Here is a 17,458-nt window from a genome sequence, read left to right as displayed (position 1 = left end):
TCTGAGTCCTTGCTAATTTGCTTTTGCTCTTTGTCATAGTCAAACCTGCAGTTAGTATGACTTCAAGAGCAGATTGGAGATTTTGTGGCACCTTAGATAACTAGGGCCCATGTACTGATTGTGTAGTGATCTGAAACCACGTATACATTAGATGGAAGCTAGGCAAATGCAGGCTTCCTCAAGGGAACTGAATTGCTACCTCATGAACATATAAACTGGGCCTCTCTGTCTGACTGCATTGCTACTGTCCCATGTACTACTAACCCATTTTAACTAAATGTGAATTAAAGACATATTTTGCCAGCAGCATCTGTGTGAGGAACATGTGCTGTCCTGAACTGATGTAGATTAACAGGACAACTCAATGTATGGTCCTATATTTGAAGCTAACTATGGAGCTGAACCACATGTGATTGTCACTTATGAAGAACGATTGTCTTTTTTCCCTTTTCTTGGCCATCCTCCCTTCCCCAGTTGTTCACTCCCTTGCACCAAAGTTGATGTATGCAGCTAGGTGAGCCGGTTCTCTCTCTTTCTTGTGCTTCTCTTTAATGGTATCATAATGTTGCATGATGGTATCACTCTGCAGCATGCATGAATTTTGTCAGGCAAAAATACTGTGAGATGAAAATGCACAAAATGGTGTAATGGTTAGAGTGTTAGACTATGACCTGGGAGACCAGGGTTTAAATCCCAACTCACTGGGTGCCCTTGGGCCAGTCACCATCTCTTAGCCTAACACACCTCACAGAGTTGTTGTGAGGATGAACTAGGGAAGAGGAGAACCATGTACGTCCCCTTGAGCTCCTTGGAGGAAAAGGTGGCATATAAATGTAATAAATAAATAAATAAATAATAAAATAGTTGGAATATCTGTAGAACAGACCTCCACAGGCTGCAGTCTTTTACACACCTAACCTGGGAGTAGAGACCCACTAACTTCATACATGAGTAAGACTGGGCTACATGTCTCATTTGATGTCTGGTTTTATAGGGCTGTGAACAAATCAGTCTACTTTTCTTGGGATGTTGTGGCAGAAACATGGAAACTTCAGATGCAAACAAATTCTATCCAGCTGCATTTCTAGTGGTTACTTTGGAATAATCTTTGCAGAAGTATCTTGATTTCTATTTTTTCCATCTGGAATTATTATTTTCAGGAGAACCAGGACTACTTGTGGGTCGAATAAACCAGGAGGATCCTTTGCGTAGGTTTGATGGCTATGTCAATGAGAATGCGACCAACAAGAAGATTGCTTACAATGTCTTCCAGAAAGGGGACCAGGCTTACCTTTCAGGTACTCTTCAGGCCATCATCTTGTTCTTTGGTGGCTAGGGATATTTAGTTGTGGCCTAGAAGATTGATCTTGCTCAGGCTAAACACAGCAAACCCTGCCCTCAGTTACTCTACCTCTAAGGACAGGTTCAAATATTTGATATTTTTTTCCTTGGGAGCAGCCCTGTACTGGCAGTTGAGTGGAGGAAGGAACATCTGACTGAATTTCTATAGTTAAAAATGCCATGGGTTCCCAGTAGTGACTCATGCAATGGAGTGCCACTGCTCTCATGTGACTTGGCTTTAGGAAGCAGCACTTCCTAAGCATGGATGTGCGAAGTCAGACTGCTCTGTGTATCACATTTATCTAAAAGATGTGTACCCTGCCTTTCTGTTAACCAGAATTGAGAAGACGGCTTAACTATAGTATAACCTGGAAGTACAATATAAGCTTAGACAAAAAAAGAAAAAAAGACTTACAGTATTTTTCGCCCTATAGGATGCACCGGCCCATAGGACGCATCTAGATTTGGGGGGGGGGGAATAAAGGGGAAAAAATTATTTCCCCCCCCAGGCGCGGGGCTGGGGCAGGGGAGGCCCGAGCTTCCCCCTCCCCCAGCCCCCAGAACGGGACCCAGAGCGATGCCGAAGCTGTGTGCAGCTTTGGTATCGCTCTGGGAGCTTGTGGGGCTGGAGGAGGGGGAAGCCCGAGCTCTGGCATCGCTCTGGGAGCTTGCGGGGCTGGAGGAGGGGGAAGCCCTCCGCCAGCCTTCTAACCAAGTCGGAGGACAGCGGGAAAGGCGCGCTGCGCCTCTCCCGCTGTCCCCCGAGTTTGCGGGGCTGGCGACGGGGAGGAGCAGGCTTCTCCCCCCCCGCCAGCCTTCTAACCAAGTCGGGGGACAGCGGGAAAGGCGCGCTGCGCCTCTCCCGCTGTCCCCCGAGTTTGCGGGGCTGGCGACGGGGAGGAGCAGGCTTCTCCCCCCCGCCAGCCTTCTAACCAAGTCGGGGGACAGCGGGAAAGGCGCGCTGCGCCTCTCCCGCTGTCCCTCGAGTTTGCGGGGCTGGCGACGGGGAGGAGCAGGCTTTTCCCCCCCGCCAGCCTTCTAACCAAGTCGGGGGACAGCGGGAAAGGCGCGCTGCGCCTCTCCCGCTGTCCCCCGAGTTTGCGGGGCTGGCGATGGGGAGGAGGCGATGGGCTTCTCCCCCCTGCCAGCCTTCTAACCAAGTCGGGGGACAGCGGGAGGCGCAGCGGTGGGGCTCTCCTGAAGCCTGGAGAGCGAGAGGGGTCGGTGCGCACCGACCCCTCTCGCTCTCCAGGCTTCAGCGAAAGCCTGCATTCGCCCCATAGGACGCACACACATTTCCCCTTCATTTTTGGAGGGGAAAAAGTGCGTCCTATAGGGCGAAAAATACAGTAAATAATCGGGGGGTGGACGCCTATGTGTTGCCTTCATTGCCTTTTCTATGTCTTTTTTCAATAGAGCACTGCTCCATGTGCAGGGGATTTCAAGTGGTTATGGTTCTTGTCCTAAGCCTTCTTGTTTGATTTTGTTATCTATTGTGATGGAATAGTTTTACCATAGGGAATTATTCATTCTTGCCCAGCCTCTGAGCCTTTATCTGCTTGTTTGGCTCTTGAGTCATTCCATTAGCGGCTGGAGAGCAACAACGTCACTTTATTTTGGTCTTCTGTTACTGGATCCCCAATTGTAGAGGCAGAGACAAGTACGTTCACCAATAATTAGCCAATCACAATTATTTTTAGCCTGTCTTGCAGGATACAAATCCTTCCAAGGCAATTTACCAGTAAAATAATTATTTAAAACTACAATTAAGAAAGTCAACATAGAAAAGCATCAGGATCGTTCTCACAGTGGTAGGCCAGGTCTGCATTGATGAGAAATGTGTCCTCCAGATGTTGGGATCCCAACTCCCATCAGCCTGGCCAGCTTGGCCAGTTGTCAAGAAGGATGGGAGCTGCAGTCCAACAATAACTGAAAGGCTGCATATTTCTCATCCCTGCTGCAGAGGAAGGGAACAGCCACCTGGAACAGGGGCAGGCATGTGATGTTCTTGCCTCCTTCCCTTGCTGTTGTGGGATCCTTCCTCCAGGGCAGTAGGTAGTAGATACCCAGTGATCCCCAAAAGCAGGCAATTCTGCTGTTTGTTTGGGTATTGAGTGTCGTTTCTTTAATTCCAGGAGATGTACTAGTGATGGATGAACTTGGCTACATGTATTTCAAAGACCGGAGTGGGGACACGTTCCGTTGGCGTGGGGAGAATGTCTCTACCACAGAGGTTGAAGGAATCCTGAGCCACATCCTCAGCAAGACAGATGTTGCTGTTTATGGAGTTGAAGTGCCAGGTAAATGGAACAATGCAATTGCAGGGAATGCAATTTGGACCAGCGAGTAGGCATAATAATAATAATAATAATTTTATTTATACCCCGCCCATCTGGCTGTTTAGTTTCCCAGAATAGTTAGAAATCAGTATTTGCTTTTGAGATTGGGGTCCTGCAAGCAAGCTGATGAGAAAGGAGAGTAAATCATACAGAAATAGGATTCACCTAGCAGAGATACATTCACCACTAGAGAGGAAGTAAATACAAATGAACAATCAGAGTGTAATCCTCTAAAAACATCATCAGAATGTCTTTAGTGCAGTGGTTTTCAACCAGTCTGCCGTGGCATCCTGGGGTGCCTTGAATGGTGGTCAGGGGTGCCTTGGGCAACACTGGCCTCTGTCCCTCTTTCCTTCCCTCCCTCCTCTGATACCCTCTTGCATTTCTGGCTCCCAAAGGCTTGCACAGCTGTTTGTTGCAGCAGCCCTGGATACAAGCTCTGCAGGCAAATGATGCCTCTGGGGCTGGTCAGGGAGTGCTGGTTGCCAGAAGCTGAGGTGGCATTGGAGTAAGCAAGCAAGTGGGTGAGGGAGCCCAGCCAGCCAGCCAGCCCTTGCTGTTGGGAATGGAGAGACAAGTCCCAGGCCCCTGTGGGGCAGTGTGAGGAGACTTTTGAAACTGACAACAGAGATATCTGCCTGAACAGAGGTAAAGCAGATAATCTACAGTGACCATTAAAATAATGTGATGACAAAGGTCTTCCTCTAGTTAAAGGAGAGGAAGACTTATAGACTGGGCTTATTTCCTTCTGCCAAAGCACTCCTCTTGGTCACTGTTAGTGGCATAGCCCAGATTTCTGGCATGGATTGTTGGAGCAGAACAAAACATCCTTTATGCGGAGTCACTGAATAATAGCTGGTGACTGAAATGAAAGGAGCAGAGTGAAGAGTTAATGTGAGCAAGAGGGCAGAAATTGTCTTTTGATTCAGAAAGTCTACTGACCTTTCAGTTATCTACACTAGTAGCCAATATTGTGGAAACGTTTTGGAGAAAGTGTATTTCCGAGGTTTATTGGCTCTAACACTACTTGTTTTTGTAGTAATAGAAAGATAATTTAATGAAGAATGGAATGCCACAACGTGTGTTCAGTTATCTGTATTCTATCAAAGGTTATGGCCAAATAACCAGAAAAAGGAGGGCCAATTAGGTGTTACCTTGGCTCATAACACCACTTTTTCTTTGAGTAAAACCATAAAATTATATATCAATGGAAAGATAATTTAATGAAGAATGGAATGCAATAACTTTTATGAAGGATTATTTATTACAACATAAATAAGGAGGACATTTGTCAGTGTATTATGTGATTGCTATCAAGTTGGTTGGTTTTTTTTTTTGTTCTTTCATTTAGTGAGCTTGTAAAACGTAAAAAAATGGTGCAAAGTTGACTGATCACCCAGGAAGTGATGTAAAATAGTATCATTAAGTGAACAAGGTTACAGTTATGAAGAAATTAGAAGAAAAATTGGTAGAAACTTAACCAAAAGTGGCATTTCTAAATTTTTGAAGAGGTATAAGAAGGCTCAGTCACTACAAAATCAAACTGGTAAAGGCAGGAAAAGGTGCACAACAGCTAAATGACAGAAGAAAATAATCTGGGTGTATACAAGATGACATGGCGCAATATAATGTGAAGTTGAGTGCAAGGACTGTTGGCGCAGACTGCAGGAATATGGTCTATATGCTAGAATTCCAAGGAAAAAGCCATTGTTATCTCTCAAACAAAGGTTGAAAAGATTAAACTGGGCTAAAACCCATGTTAACTGGACAGCGGAACAAGGGCTATCTCCTTGCTTGATAGTGATGGCATGAAATACGTGAAGAGGAAAATCGGAGAAGATTTACATCCCACTTGTATTACACCTACCGTGAAACACCCAGTTAGTGTTACGATCTGGGGTTGTATGACAGCAAAACGTGTGGGCAGAATTTGCATCATTAATGGGAATGTAAATGCCCAAAAATGCATAGCCCAGACCAAAACCCAATCAAAAATCTATGGAGAAAGTTGTTAGTCAGAAGCAACCCAGCAATAAAACCCAAATAAAAGAGGCAATAATTCAATCTTGGTTTCACATTACTATAGCTGCAGAACTAAAAAACTTGGTTCACTCCATGGGAAGGCTAAAGGTTGCCCAACTAAGTATTAACTGACATGGGGAGAATTTTTGTATATTAATTTTTTTCTATGTGTTTCATGTTCTTTTCTTTATGACTGCTGTTGTAATAAATAATCCTTCATAAAAGTTATTGCATTCCATTCTTCATTAGATTATCTTTCCATTAATATATAATTTTATGGTACAGTGGTACCTCAGGTTAAGAACTTAATTTGTTCCGGAGGTTCGTTCTTAACCTGAAACTATTCTTAACCTGAGGTACCACTTTAGCTAATTGGGCCTCCCGCTGCTGTGCAATTTCTGTTCTCATCCTGAAGCAAAGTTCTTAACCCGAGGTACTATTTCTGGGTTAGCGGAGTCTGTAACCTGAAGCGTCTGTAATCTGAAGTGTCTGTAACCCAAGGTACCACTGTATTACTAAAAAAAATGGTGTTATGAGCCATCATTGCCAAAACAAGATGACACATGATTGGCCCTCTAAACACTCCTTTTTCTGGTTATTTGCCCATAACTTTTGATAGAATACAGATAACTGAACAAACTTTGTTGCATTACATTCTTCATTAAATTATCTTTCCATTGATATATAATTTTGTGGTATTACTCCAAAAACAAGTGGTGTTATGAGCCATCAAACCTTGGAAATACACTTTCTCCAAAAGGTTTCCACAATTTTGGCCACTAGTGTAGTTTATTATATTGTTTCCTCCACTGACTCCAAAATGGCTCGCAGCAATTAAAATTCACTATACAATGTTGATGCAAGGCAGAAAGCTGTACATAATTAAAAATGAGATATGAGCCCTACCTTTGGATCTTCAAACTAAAAAACTAGAGGTTAAATGAGGGAAGGGGGGAAGATGCGATTGACGCTGCCGGAACAAATTGGTGAGTTGGAATTGGCATTTTCCTCTGGTGTTCCTTTTGTTCATAGGGAGGGGAGCAACTAGCAACAACTCCCTCTCCAGAGACAGAGGCTAGAGTAGGCATGGCCAAACTTGGCCCCCCAGCTGTTTTGGGACTACAACTCCCATCATCCCTAGCTAACAGGACCAGTGGTCACGGATGATGGGAATTGTAGTCCCAAAACAGCTGGAGGGCCAAGTCTGGCCATGCCTGCACTAGAATGACATTCCTGGTGCAGCCACAGGGCAAGTAACAGTTCTTTCCTATGGGAAGGCAGCAGGCAACCTCTCTGGCTAGGCTGTTTTTTATCCTTTGCTGTGAAGTTATTTGTGGGAGGGAGGAGTGAAACCTGATTTGAATTCCAGCTGTGGATTTTGCTAGGTTGGGTCTAATTGCTCCTTTGCGGTGTAAGATTGTGTCCCTTCCTGTGTTTTTTGTTTTGATTTCAGGAGTAGAAGGCAAGGCAGGAATGGCAGCCATTGCTGATCCTGAAGCCAAGTTAAACCCTAACGTGCTGTACCTAGAGATGCAGAAAGTACTGCCCCCTTATGCACGACCCATCTTCCTCCGGCTCTTGCCCCAGGTTGACACTACAGGTAATGGCACATTTGCAGCAAGATCCTCTCTTGGCACCCGGCCCAGGTTGCCTGTTTGCTGTCAGACTCTATACTGGAATATTTGGTCTCGGTATATCAACCCAGTCACTTGATCCTTACTTCCATTTCTCTGAGCAGGGTGAAGCAAAGTGGGAATTGCTTCTTCTCTAAAGGTTCTGGAAGCAGATTGATTTGTTTTATAAGAACATCCTGGCGGTAAATTAACTCACTATGGGCATTCTCTCTCTCCTACCATTAGCCCTGTGTGGTTTGTACAGCTGCTTGAGATTGCTGAACTCCTGACCATCAAGCATGGTAACTGTTGATGCTGATATCTTCCAAAAAGTGGAGAATGGTTGTGGAAATTGACCCACAAGCACATAAAACTCACTCACATTCTCTTCATGAAGCAGCTGAGCTAACCCCAGAGAATTCTCTCTTTTTTTGGAGAGCAACAGGATGTGTTCTAAGCAGGTTTCTTCAAACAGCTCAGATTAACAAGTAGGCTGTTGGTCAAGTTTGTTGCTAAAGAATTCATTGTCTGCACCCACAAAGAAACTGCCTGTTTGCTTCAGCATCTTGGCATTCTTGCTTACACTCCCTTATGTTGGAATTAAGAGCCTTTTTACGATTGGCACAGGCTTTAAAATATCCTGTTTTTGCTTTGAAGAAGTGAGAAACTCTGCCTCTTCTAGCAAACTGAGCTGCGGCCAGATTTAAATGACAGGAACAAAACCAGCATTTGATGCAGATTGCGTAATGGAGAACTAAATGTATCAAGTGGTAACTATCATTATGTGAAAGAGTTTCTGCTTGATCTTTCACAACTAAATAGTAACTATTAACTGGGCATAGCAGGCTGGAAGATTTGTGGCTTTTTGTTTGAAATATTTAAGACTGACCTCATTAACTTACATTTACACCAGATTTCACCCATGGACTTCTGCTCCGCTGCCTTTGCTTCAATATACTCATAGACTCATAGAATCAGAGAGTTGGAAGAGACCACAAGGGCCATCGAGTCCAACCCCCTGCCAAGCAGGAAACACCATCAGAGCACTCCTGACATATGGTTGTCAAGCCTCTGCTTAAAGACTTCCAAAGAAGGAGACTCCTTGGCAGAAAATTCCACTGTCGAACAGCTCTTACTGTCAGGAAGTTCTTCCTAATGTTTAGGTGGAATCTTCTTTCTTGTAGTTTGGAACCATTGGTCCGTGTCCGCTTCTCTGGAGCAGCAGAAAACAACCTTTCTCCCTCCTCTATGTGACATCCTTTTATATATTTGAACATGGCTATCATATCACCCCTTAACCTCCTCTTCTCCAGGCTAAACATGCCCAGCTCCCTTAGCCGTTCCTCATAAGGCATCGTTTCCAGGCCTTTGACCATTTTGGTTGCCCTCCTCTGGACACGTTCCAGTTTGTCAGTGTCCTTCTTGAACTGTGGTGCCCAGAACTGGACACAGTACTCTAGGTGAGGTCTGACCAGAGCAGAATACAGTGGCACTATTACTTCCCTTGATCTAGATGCTATACTCCTATTGATGCAGCCCAGAATTGCATTGGCTTTTTTAGCTGCAGCGTCACACTGTTGGCTCATGTCAAGTTTGTGGTCCACCAAGACTCCTAGATCCTTGCTCTCAAGCCAAGTGTCACCCATCTTGTATTTGTGCCTCTCATTTTTTTTGCCCAAGTGCAATACTTTACATTTCTCCCTGTTAAAATTCATCTTGTTTGTTTTGGCCCAGTTCTCTAATCTGTCAAGGTCGTTTTGAAGTGTGATCCTGTCCTCTGGGGTGTTAGCCACCCCTCCCAGTTTGGTGTCATCTGCAAATTTGGTCAGGATGCCCTTGAGTCCATCATCCAAGTCGTTGATAAAGATGTTGAATAAGACCGGGCCCAAGACAGAACCCTGTGGCACCCCACTAGTCACTCTTCTCCAGGATGAAGAGGAACCATTGATGAGCACCCTTTGGGTTCGGTCAGTCAGCCAGTTACAAATCCACTGAGTGGTAGCATAGTCAAGACCACATTTTACCAGCTTCTTTACAAGAATATCATGGGGCACCTTGTCAAATGCCTTGCTGAAATCAAGGTAGGCTATATCTACTGCGTTCCCTTCATCTACCAGGCTTGTAATTCTGTCAAAAAACGAGATCAGGTTAGTCTGACATGACTTTTTTTTCAGATATCCATGCTGACTATTGGTGATCACAGCATTCCTTTCTAGGTGCTCACAGACTGTTTGCTTAATGATCTGCTCCAGAATCTTCCCTGGTATTGATGTCAGACTGACTGGGCGGTAATTATTTGGGTCCTCTCTTTTCCCCTTTTTGAAAATAGGGACAACATTTGCCCTCCTCCAGTCTGCCGGGACTTCGCCTGTTCTCCAGGAATTCTCAAATATGACTGCCAGTGGTTCTGAGATCACATCTGCCAGTTCTTTTAATACTCTTGGATGCAGTTCATCTGGCCCTGGAGACTTGAATACATCTAAACTAGCCAAGTATTCTTGTACTATCTCCTTAGTTATTCTGGGCTGTGTTTCGTCTGCTGAATCATTTGCTCCAAATTCTTCAGGTCGGGCATTGTTTTCTTTATCAGAGAAGACTGAGGCAAAGAAGACATTGAGGAGTTCAGCCCTTTCTGTGTCCCCTGTTTGCATTTCACCATCTTCTCCTCTGAGTGACCCCACTGTTTCTTTGTTCTTCCTTTTGCTACGAACATACCCATAAAAGCCTTTTTTGTTGCTTTTAACCTCTCTAGCAAGCAGACAGCAACTGGCAACAGACAGTTTATGCACCTTGCCAGAAGGTGAAAGGGTGACCTTCTCTGTAATTTGGAGGAAGAGCTGGACATAAAGGGAATTTGTAACCTAGAAGTGAGACAGAATTAATAGCTGTAACTTAGATGAATCATTTCAGATTGCAGATAACTAGCAAAATACCTGCCATGATGCATGGATGGGCACCCTGAGAGTGTAACAGAATAATTCTTCTAAGGCAGCTTGCATATTTAAAATAAGAATGCATCAGCTGTAATAGAAATCCCCAAAGAACAATGTGAATAACAAGTACAATAAAGCATTGTTGATATTGGATCAAGAGACAATGGAGTGTGCCTCCAGGGGTGAAGTCAAACTGCTAGAGAATCATAGTGCCTGCTGTGGCTGCAAAGACATTGACTCATAACTGTTGCCTCCTCCGTTATTTTGGAAACTTTCTGGGGCACAAGCCTGGGCAGTATGAAGGTCCTGGGCTCCATCCCCCTCTCAGCCTGGCTGATGTGGTCCAAAGGAAAGCAGAGCAATATATTTGGCACCAGCTTGACTGTAGGAGTTGCCTGAAGGAGGTGTACAAGAAGCCATCTTAGGGACTCTGGATTTGTGTAGGGTTTACTCCTTTGCCTACTCTTCTCCTAAATATGTCCCACAAGGCAGCAGATATGATTTCCCCCCTCAGTTTTTCAGACCCATCAGCTACCCTCACCTGATTTAGCCGGCCAGTCGAAGCCAGTGTGTTTGCTGTTGCCTGCTGACAGCTTCTAGGAGTTACAGGTGAGAGCTGACTGCAGGGTGGGGACCCAAGGGGAATAAACTACCCCAGAAGGAGTACAATGTGTTCCCCACCAGAGTTATCACCTCTCCCCTAAAACTCCATATATCCCACAATAAAACATAGTTAATAAAAGCATTGGTAAAAACATCCCCACAGCTTGGCGGGGGCAGACCATCCGAATTGGTTCCACCTCCCTGCAGAGGAGAAGGGTTGCGGAGAAGTCCAGTTGCACCAGGAAGTGATCTGACCATGACACTTCTTTTGTTTCACTTTTACTTAGTGTCAGATCACCCACGTCACTAGAGGTGAACACCAGGTCTAAGGAATGTCCATGACTATGAGTTGGGCCAAACTTATTCAGGGACAGCCCCATGGAGGCCATGCTTTCCACAAAGTCCCGAGCGGCCCCTTGTAAGGTCGTGGTCGGCATGGATGTTAAAATCCCCTAGGACAACCAAACTAGGTGTCTCCAGGAAAACATCTGCCATGACCTGAAGCAGCTCGGACAAGGAATCCTTGGTGCAGCGGGGAGGTCGGCACACCAAAAGGAATCCTGTACTGCCCCTATTGCCCAACTTCCAGAACATGCACTCAGAAAACTGGGTCTTCCCAGTAGGACGCCTGATGCAAGCTAATGACTTCCTAAAAATCACTGCAACCCCCCCTCCCTGCCCACATGACCTGGGTTGCTATGCGTAAGAGAAACCTGGTGGGCAAGCAGCGGCAAGGACAGGCCCATCTGCTTCATCCAACCAGGTCTCTGTCACACATGCCAGGTCAAATCCACCATCCACAATCAGGTCGTGGATGGCAGTGGTTTTATTCATCACTGACCTGGCATTACACAGCAACACCTTCAGGTCGTGTGGGTTTCCCCTGTTGATTCCAGTATCCATCTGGACAACGCTAGACCCGGAGGCAGGGATAGTCTTCAAACAACGACTAAACCTGCCTCCTCGGTAATGACACGGTCTGGTCTTAGCATAACTCCTCCTCCTGCCCATGATCACCGAGATCGGATGTCCCAGTGCCTCCCCCCCTGTGGAACTTGTCCCAGCCATTGTGTTGGCTGGGACCCCACTCCCAGGCAGCCCTAATCCCGCCCCTTAAAAACAAAACACAAACTATACACAGCCAATAAAACAACAAAAAACAAAAACAGAACAATTATACTAAAATTAATCCCCAACCAAATATCCATCCCACCCACCCACCCCCAACAAAGCAAAAAAGGGAAATAAAGAAATAAAAATTTAAAATGCCACCGACTGCTTGAGGACATTTTAAAACACATAAACCACTTGGAATAGGAAAGCAATAGCAGAACAACTTCCCGCACTTCCCCAAAAGTTTGTTCCACGCCCCCTGGGCCAGTTGGAGAAGGCCCTGGAAGGGAGCAGGCCCTGCAGTCCTCACCACAGCCAGATGTTCTCTTACTACAGAAAGCCCATTAAGTAAAATAATCTGTCAGCCTGTACCCACTGGTATGGAAGCTGGTGAGCGCTCTCTCTCTCTCTCTCTATGTGCTTTGGTCATGGTCTCTATTGCCACACTTTGTTCCTCATCTGAGCAAAACCTAGCCCCAGAGCTTTTCAAAGTGTGTGTCAGCTGTAGTGTGTAGGTGTGTCGCACAAACATTCCCTGTGCTCCTCCTGGGCCTAGAAAGGTGTTAGTTTAACCTCCGGTTTGCTAGTAAAACCAAATTACTGTGTCACATAATGATGTCTGTCTAAAAAGTGTGCCACCAACATGAAAAGTTTGGAAAGCCCTGACATAGTCATTTGCTCTGGCAGCTCAACCAATATGCCTCTGCCCGTTTCTACCAATAGCCACATGCTGGCAGCAAATGCTGAAATTCCAATATGGTTCAAAGGAACTTTTCTCTCAACATCTCAACACATGTAGGGGATTAACTTGGAGACTGTAATTACAATACATAGATTAGCATTTTTATTTCTATCTTTTTTCAGACTCTAGGTATTGCTAAATATCAACCTTGTGCAAGATATCCGTATTAAAACAAAACCCAAATGCAAATGAATGATGTACTCAGCCACACACACACAACCCCAAGCATAACCTTCCATTTTGAAGCAGGGGACGCTGGTGGCGCTGTGGTCTGAATCACTGAGCCTCTTGGGCTTGCCAGTTGGAAGGTCGGTGGTTTGAATCCGCGTGATGGGGTGAGCTCCCGTTGCTCTGCCCCAGATCTTGCCAACCTAGCAGTTTGAAAGCATGCCAGTGCAAGTAGATGAATAGGTACCACTGCAGCAGGAAAGTAAATGGCGTTTTGGTGTTCTGTTGCGCCAGTGGCAGTTTAGTCATGCCAACCACATGACCTGGAAAGCTGTCTGTGGACAAACGCCGGCTCCCTCAGCCAGAAAGCGAGATGAGCGCCGCAACCCCAGAGTCGCCTTAACCATCCAAGGGTCCTTTACCTTTTTACCTTTTGAAGCATAACTTAAGAGCTGGTAATGTTTACTCTTGCACACTTCCTGTAGAGTTCCTTAAGTGTGTGCGCACATATATGGACAAACATGAGTGCATGCCCAGACCAGAGAAGGTAGTGGTTGGCAGGGGAGGAGTGGATGAGAGTTGGGGCCAGAAAACATAGCACAGAAACATTTCATCAAGGGCCACCTACTGATGGGGATGGGAAGCAGCAGAATACCGATGAAAAATATAAGCCTAAAAAATGGAGCATGTGCACAGTTGCATGCCAGTTGTGCACAGAGAAAAAACTTCTTCTAAACCACCTGTTTGTGACATCAAGCTCCTATCTAGAAACATCCAAAATGGCGAGATGACCGATTCACCGTATTCTATATTGTAACAATTATTACGTTTTAGTAATTTCTGTCTCTAACTTTTCACCCTTCTTATTAGTTATTGTTAGCATCTTGAGGTTGTTGCTTTGTTGGTGTATTGATTGCTATATTTTTAACTGTGTCTTTGAATTTATTTTGTAGATTGCCCAGAGGCTATTTTTGTATTTTGTGACTAACGCATATACCGTATTTTTCGCCCTATAGGACACACTTTTTCCCCTCCAAAAATGAAGGGGAAATGTGTGTGCGTCCTATGGGGCGAATGCAGGCTTTCCCGGGCTTCCTGTAGCTCTGCGCCACCCTCCGGATCCCGACGCGAAGCCGCACGGGGCTCTGGAGGGTAGCGCAGAGCTGCCTGTGCTCCTGGGCTTCCTGCAGCTCTGCACCACCCTCTGGAGCCCGACGCGAAGCCGCACGGGGCTCTGGAGGGTAGCGCAGAGCTGCCTGCGCTCCCGGGCTTCCTGCAGCTCTGCGCCACCCTCCGGAGCCCGGCGCGAAGCTGCCTGCACTCCAGGGCTTCCTGCAGCTCTGCGCCACCCTCCGGATCCTGACGCGAAGCCACGCGGGGCTCCGGAGGGTAGCGCAGAGCTGCCTGCGCTCCCGGGCTTCCTGCAGCTCTGCGCCACCCTCCGGAGCCGGCGCGAAGCCGAGCCCGGCTCCGGAGGGTGGCGCAGAGCTGCCTGCATTCCAAAGCCTGGTGCATGCTGAAGAGCGCGCCTGGGCTTCGCGCACCTCTCCGCAAGCCTGGGGAGACTGGCGCGGCTCCCTAGGCTTGCGGATAGCAGGCTGTTCTGGGGGCTGGGGTCGGGGGAAGCTCGGGCTTCCCCTGCACCTGCCCCATGCCTGGGGGGGGGGATAATTTTTTTTCTTTATTCCCCCCCCCAAAAAAATTAGGTGCGTCCTATGGGGTGAAAAATACGGTAACAATACCAACAACTTGCCTCACAGAAATAACCAGTCTTCCTCCTGAATCTAGCTGAAGTTTGAGCTGTGTTCACATCTGACCATGACATGCTTGCTTTGAAGAAGAGAGCAGGGCAATTCCTTCAGCCAATCGTCTCCCTTCAATCTGCAGTATAGCTGTTTCTTGCCACTGCCCTTGTCCTCCTCCCACCATTATTCTGACTTCTTTTCTTCCAACAGGCACTTTCAAAATTCAGAAAACACGTTTGCAAAGGGAAAGCTACAACCCACACCAGACATCTGATCGATTATATTTCTTGGATGTAAAACTTGGCAAGTACCTACCTGTGGATGAGTGCGTATTTGAGAGGATCCAGGCTGGAAAAGTGTCTCTGTGATTTCATCAGCAAAAGCCACTAGTGAAGAGTTTGCCACTGGAGGGTTTTGCTTGGCTAGAGAAACAAACTTGGCTAAACAAGTGAAGCAAGGTTTCCATTCAGAACATCTGCAGTAGGGACAAAAACTAGCAAGGCACAGGGAGTAAAGTTGCCATCATCTTTTTAAAAAGCACATTAACTGTTTCCTGAGCAAAGGTGGTGGCCCCTTTCTACTGTTCAGTCTTTAGAATGGTTTTTCTTCCCCTTCCTCTATGTAACCATTGCATTTTAAGACACTGTGTGAAGCAAGACAGATTTATGGTCCCCATTATTACATTGTTAAAGCCCTCAATACGTTGGTGTGACTGAGCCTGCAATAGCACTGGTGGACTTGCCTTCTGCCATGTGTCTCAGCTGGATTTTCCTTACTTAAGGCAATAGCACAATTGCTGTGGAGCGTCTTCAGTTGTTTTGGGATTTCCAGCTTCCTAATCTACACATTTATAGTCCCTCCAGTTGTCATCACTCTGAAATGTACCCATGTTTAGGTAGAACTTTAATGGACTGACTTTCAAAATGCAATATCATTTTATCTGCAGAGACTTTGATCTTAAAAATAAAATGACTAATTTGATGAAGTAACAACAAAGTTGGTATTAAAAATGTTATATTAAAGCAAAAACAAATTTGGGCTGAAAAATGCACAGGAAACACCCTTCTAATCCATTGTGGTGCTTGAAAGCTTCCACACAATGACAGAAGATTAATAAAATACTTTGTATCCTTGTAGGGGAAGCCATTGTGCTTTGGTTTACATGTCCACTTTTGAACATTGCAACATTTCAGATTACTTGACGTTGATCCAGAATCTTGGAAAACAGGGTGATAATCCTGAGAACAAAGTCTGGTAACGTTTGTTTTCGTTTCTCTGATCCACACTGCTCTCTGTAGGAGGTGTGGCAGCTGCTCAAAGCAAGTTGCAACATAATCCTAACATTCACCTTCCATCAGTACACAACTGTGGGTATTACTAACTCTACCGTTTTTTCTAGTGCAATTTCTGTAGATGGCACAAAGCATTTTATTTAAAACAAGGAAGACAGAAGGGATACTGAGACTTGTGAGTGACCATACCTTCAAAGTTGCTGTGATTCCTTCTTGTGATTATGTTGCTGTGGAAGACCTGTACCACTAATGCAGCTATTCCAAGGATATCCTAGTTAACTTCTATGGAATTGATTATTTTACTGGGATGTTCCCGTACTCTTCTTTCTGTGCCCTTTTCCCTTTAATAACCCTTCTTCTCTTTCATAAAAATGTAACTTTGCACAAAACCATTTTACAAAGACTTCTGTGCAGTGTTAGGTTGTATAATAGAGCACCATACAGTACTAGTAGGGCCATTGTAAAGTAATGGTTCTGAAACCAGTGGAATGTGTGCTTTCCCTTTTTTATTAGACCCAGAATGTGCCTTTCATCAGAGCCAGACAGAGCAGGTTAACATTTGTAATAAATTTAGCTTTGTTATTAATCCTCAGAAAAAGGCACCTACAGCTAACTGAGCCCTGTTGTTTGGAGAAAAGCACATAGGTTTTTTTAAGGCTATATAGTTCATGGTTTGAACAGAAATCATGCACTAACAGTTACATTTTCAGATGGAGTCACTATTGTCAAAGTATAACTTTGTTTTGAAAATAAAAAACGAAGAAAGCTTAAGAGTTTGTCTTGCTCTTTTTTGTCTCTGTCTCTCTTTGATGTATGCAGCTGCATGTCATTTCAGTCAAATGCAGAGACCAGTTTCACTCTTTGTTGCCCTCAATTCTGTTCTGTCAGGCTTTATTAAACCAATGGATGTAGCTAGTCAAGCAAAAAGACTTTTGTGGGTGGAGACCACTTAGCATTGGATCATCTCCTGTGTCTCTTCATCATATCTGCATAAGCCGTTATCACAAGCAAGTCTGATTTGGATTAGTAACTAGGGTTGCCTGTATGCATATTGGAGGGGGCAGGCACGCAGTATGTATTCTGTAAATTATGTTAATAGGTTCCCTTTGTTCTAAGAATACAACCCATATAAAGGATGTACTTAAGACAAACACCTGATCCATGGTTATGCCTCACTTTTTATTATATCAGAAGTTTTCAGAAGGAAAACCCAAAAAGGATCCTAAGTATCCTTCAGTCCTTGAAATTTAACTTCATTGGAACCAATGAACTTTACTTCCAAATCAAACTCTTACCTCATCCTTTTGTGAGACGAGGCACGTCTCGCAAGTTGGACTTTCTACTCTTCTTGTGTCTTCCCTCAAGGCAGTGCCTTTTGTTGTAATAATGCATTTTCTGAGCATCTAAAGTGTCCCCTGGTAGGGCATGTGCTGATAGTTTCTTCCATGCTGTTTTGTGGTCATATACTTCCCTCCCCTACAAGAAATTGCTCCTGTTGTAGACACTCGACCTCATTGGCTATAGCAGGATAGAAGACCATTATTTAT

At 45.1% G+C, this 17,458-nt stretch overlaps 1 protein-coding gene across 10 annotated transcripts in view; it reads left to right on the top strand.

Annotated features, from left to right (window-relative positions):
* The window catches only part of SLC27A1 (solute carrier family 27 member 1), a 51,472-nt gene extending 34,790 nt beyond the window's left edge, over positions 1 to 16,682 (top strand). For 9 of the 10 annotated variants that reach the window (XM_053368809.1, XM_053368818.1, XM_053368867.1 and 6 more), the window contains 4 exons: positions 1,161 to 1,298; positions 3,477 to 3,641; positions 7,156 to 7,302; positions 14,830 to 16,682. In XM_053368809.1, the coding sequence (XP_053224784.1) occupies positions 1,161 to 1,298; positions 3,477 to 3,641; positions 7,156 to 7,302; positions 14,830 to 14,987 (608 nt within the window). In that variant the 3' untranslated portion in view covers positions 14,988 to 16,682. The remainder of the gene's footprint in view (positions 1 to 1,160; positions 1,299 to 3,476; positions 3,642 to 7,155; positions 7,303 to 14,829) is intronic. The other variant, XM_053368826.1, reaches the window with a different exon arrangement.
* Positions 16,683 to 17,458: the final 776 nt, after the last annotated feature.

Source organism: Podarcis raffonei, chromosome 2 (genome assembly GCF_027172205.1).
Source record: "Podarcis raffonei isolate rPodRaf1 chromosome 2, rPodRaf1.pri, whole genome shotgun sequence".
Taxonomy (NCBI): Eukaryota; Metazoa; Chordata; class Lepidosauria; order Squamata; family Lacertidae; genus Podarcis; species Podarcis raffonei.
Note: the sequence above shows the minus strand (reverse complement) of the source record. Positions and strands in the feature narration are given on the sequence as shown.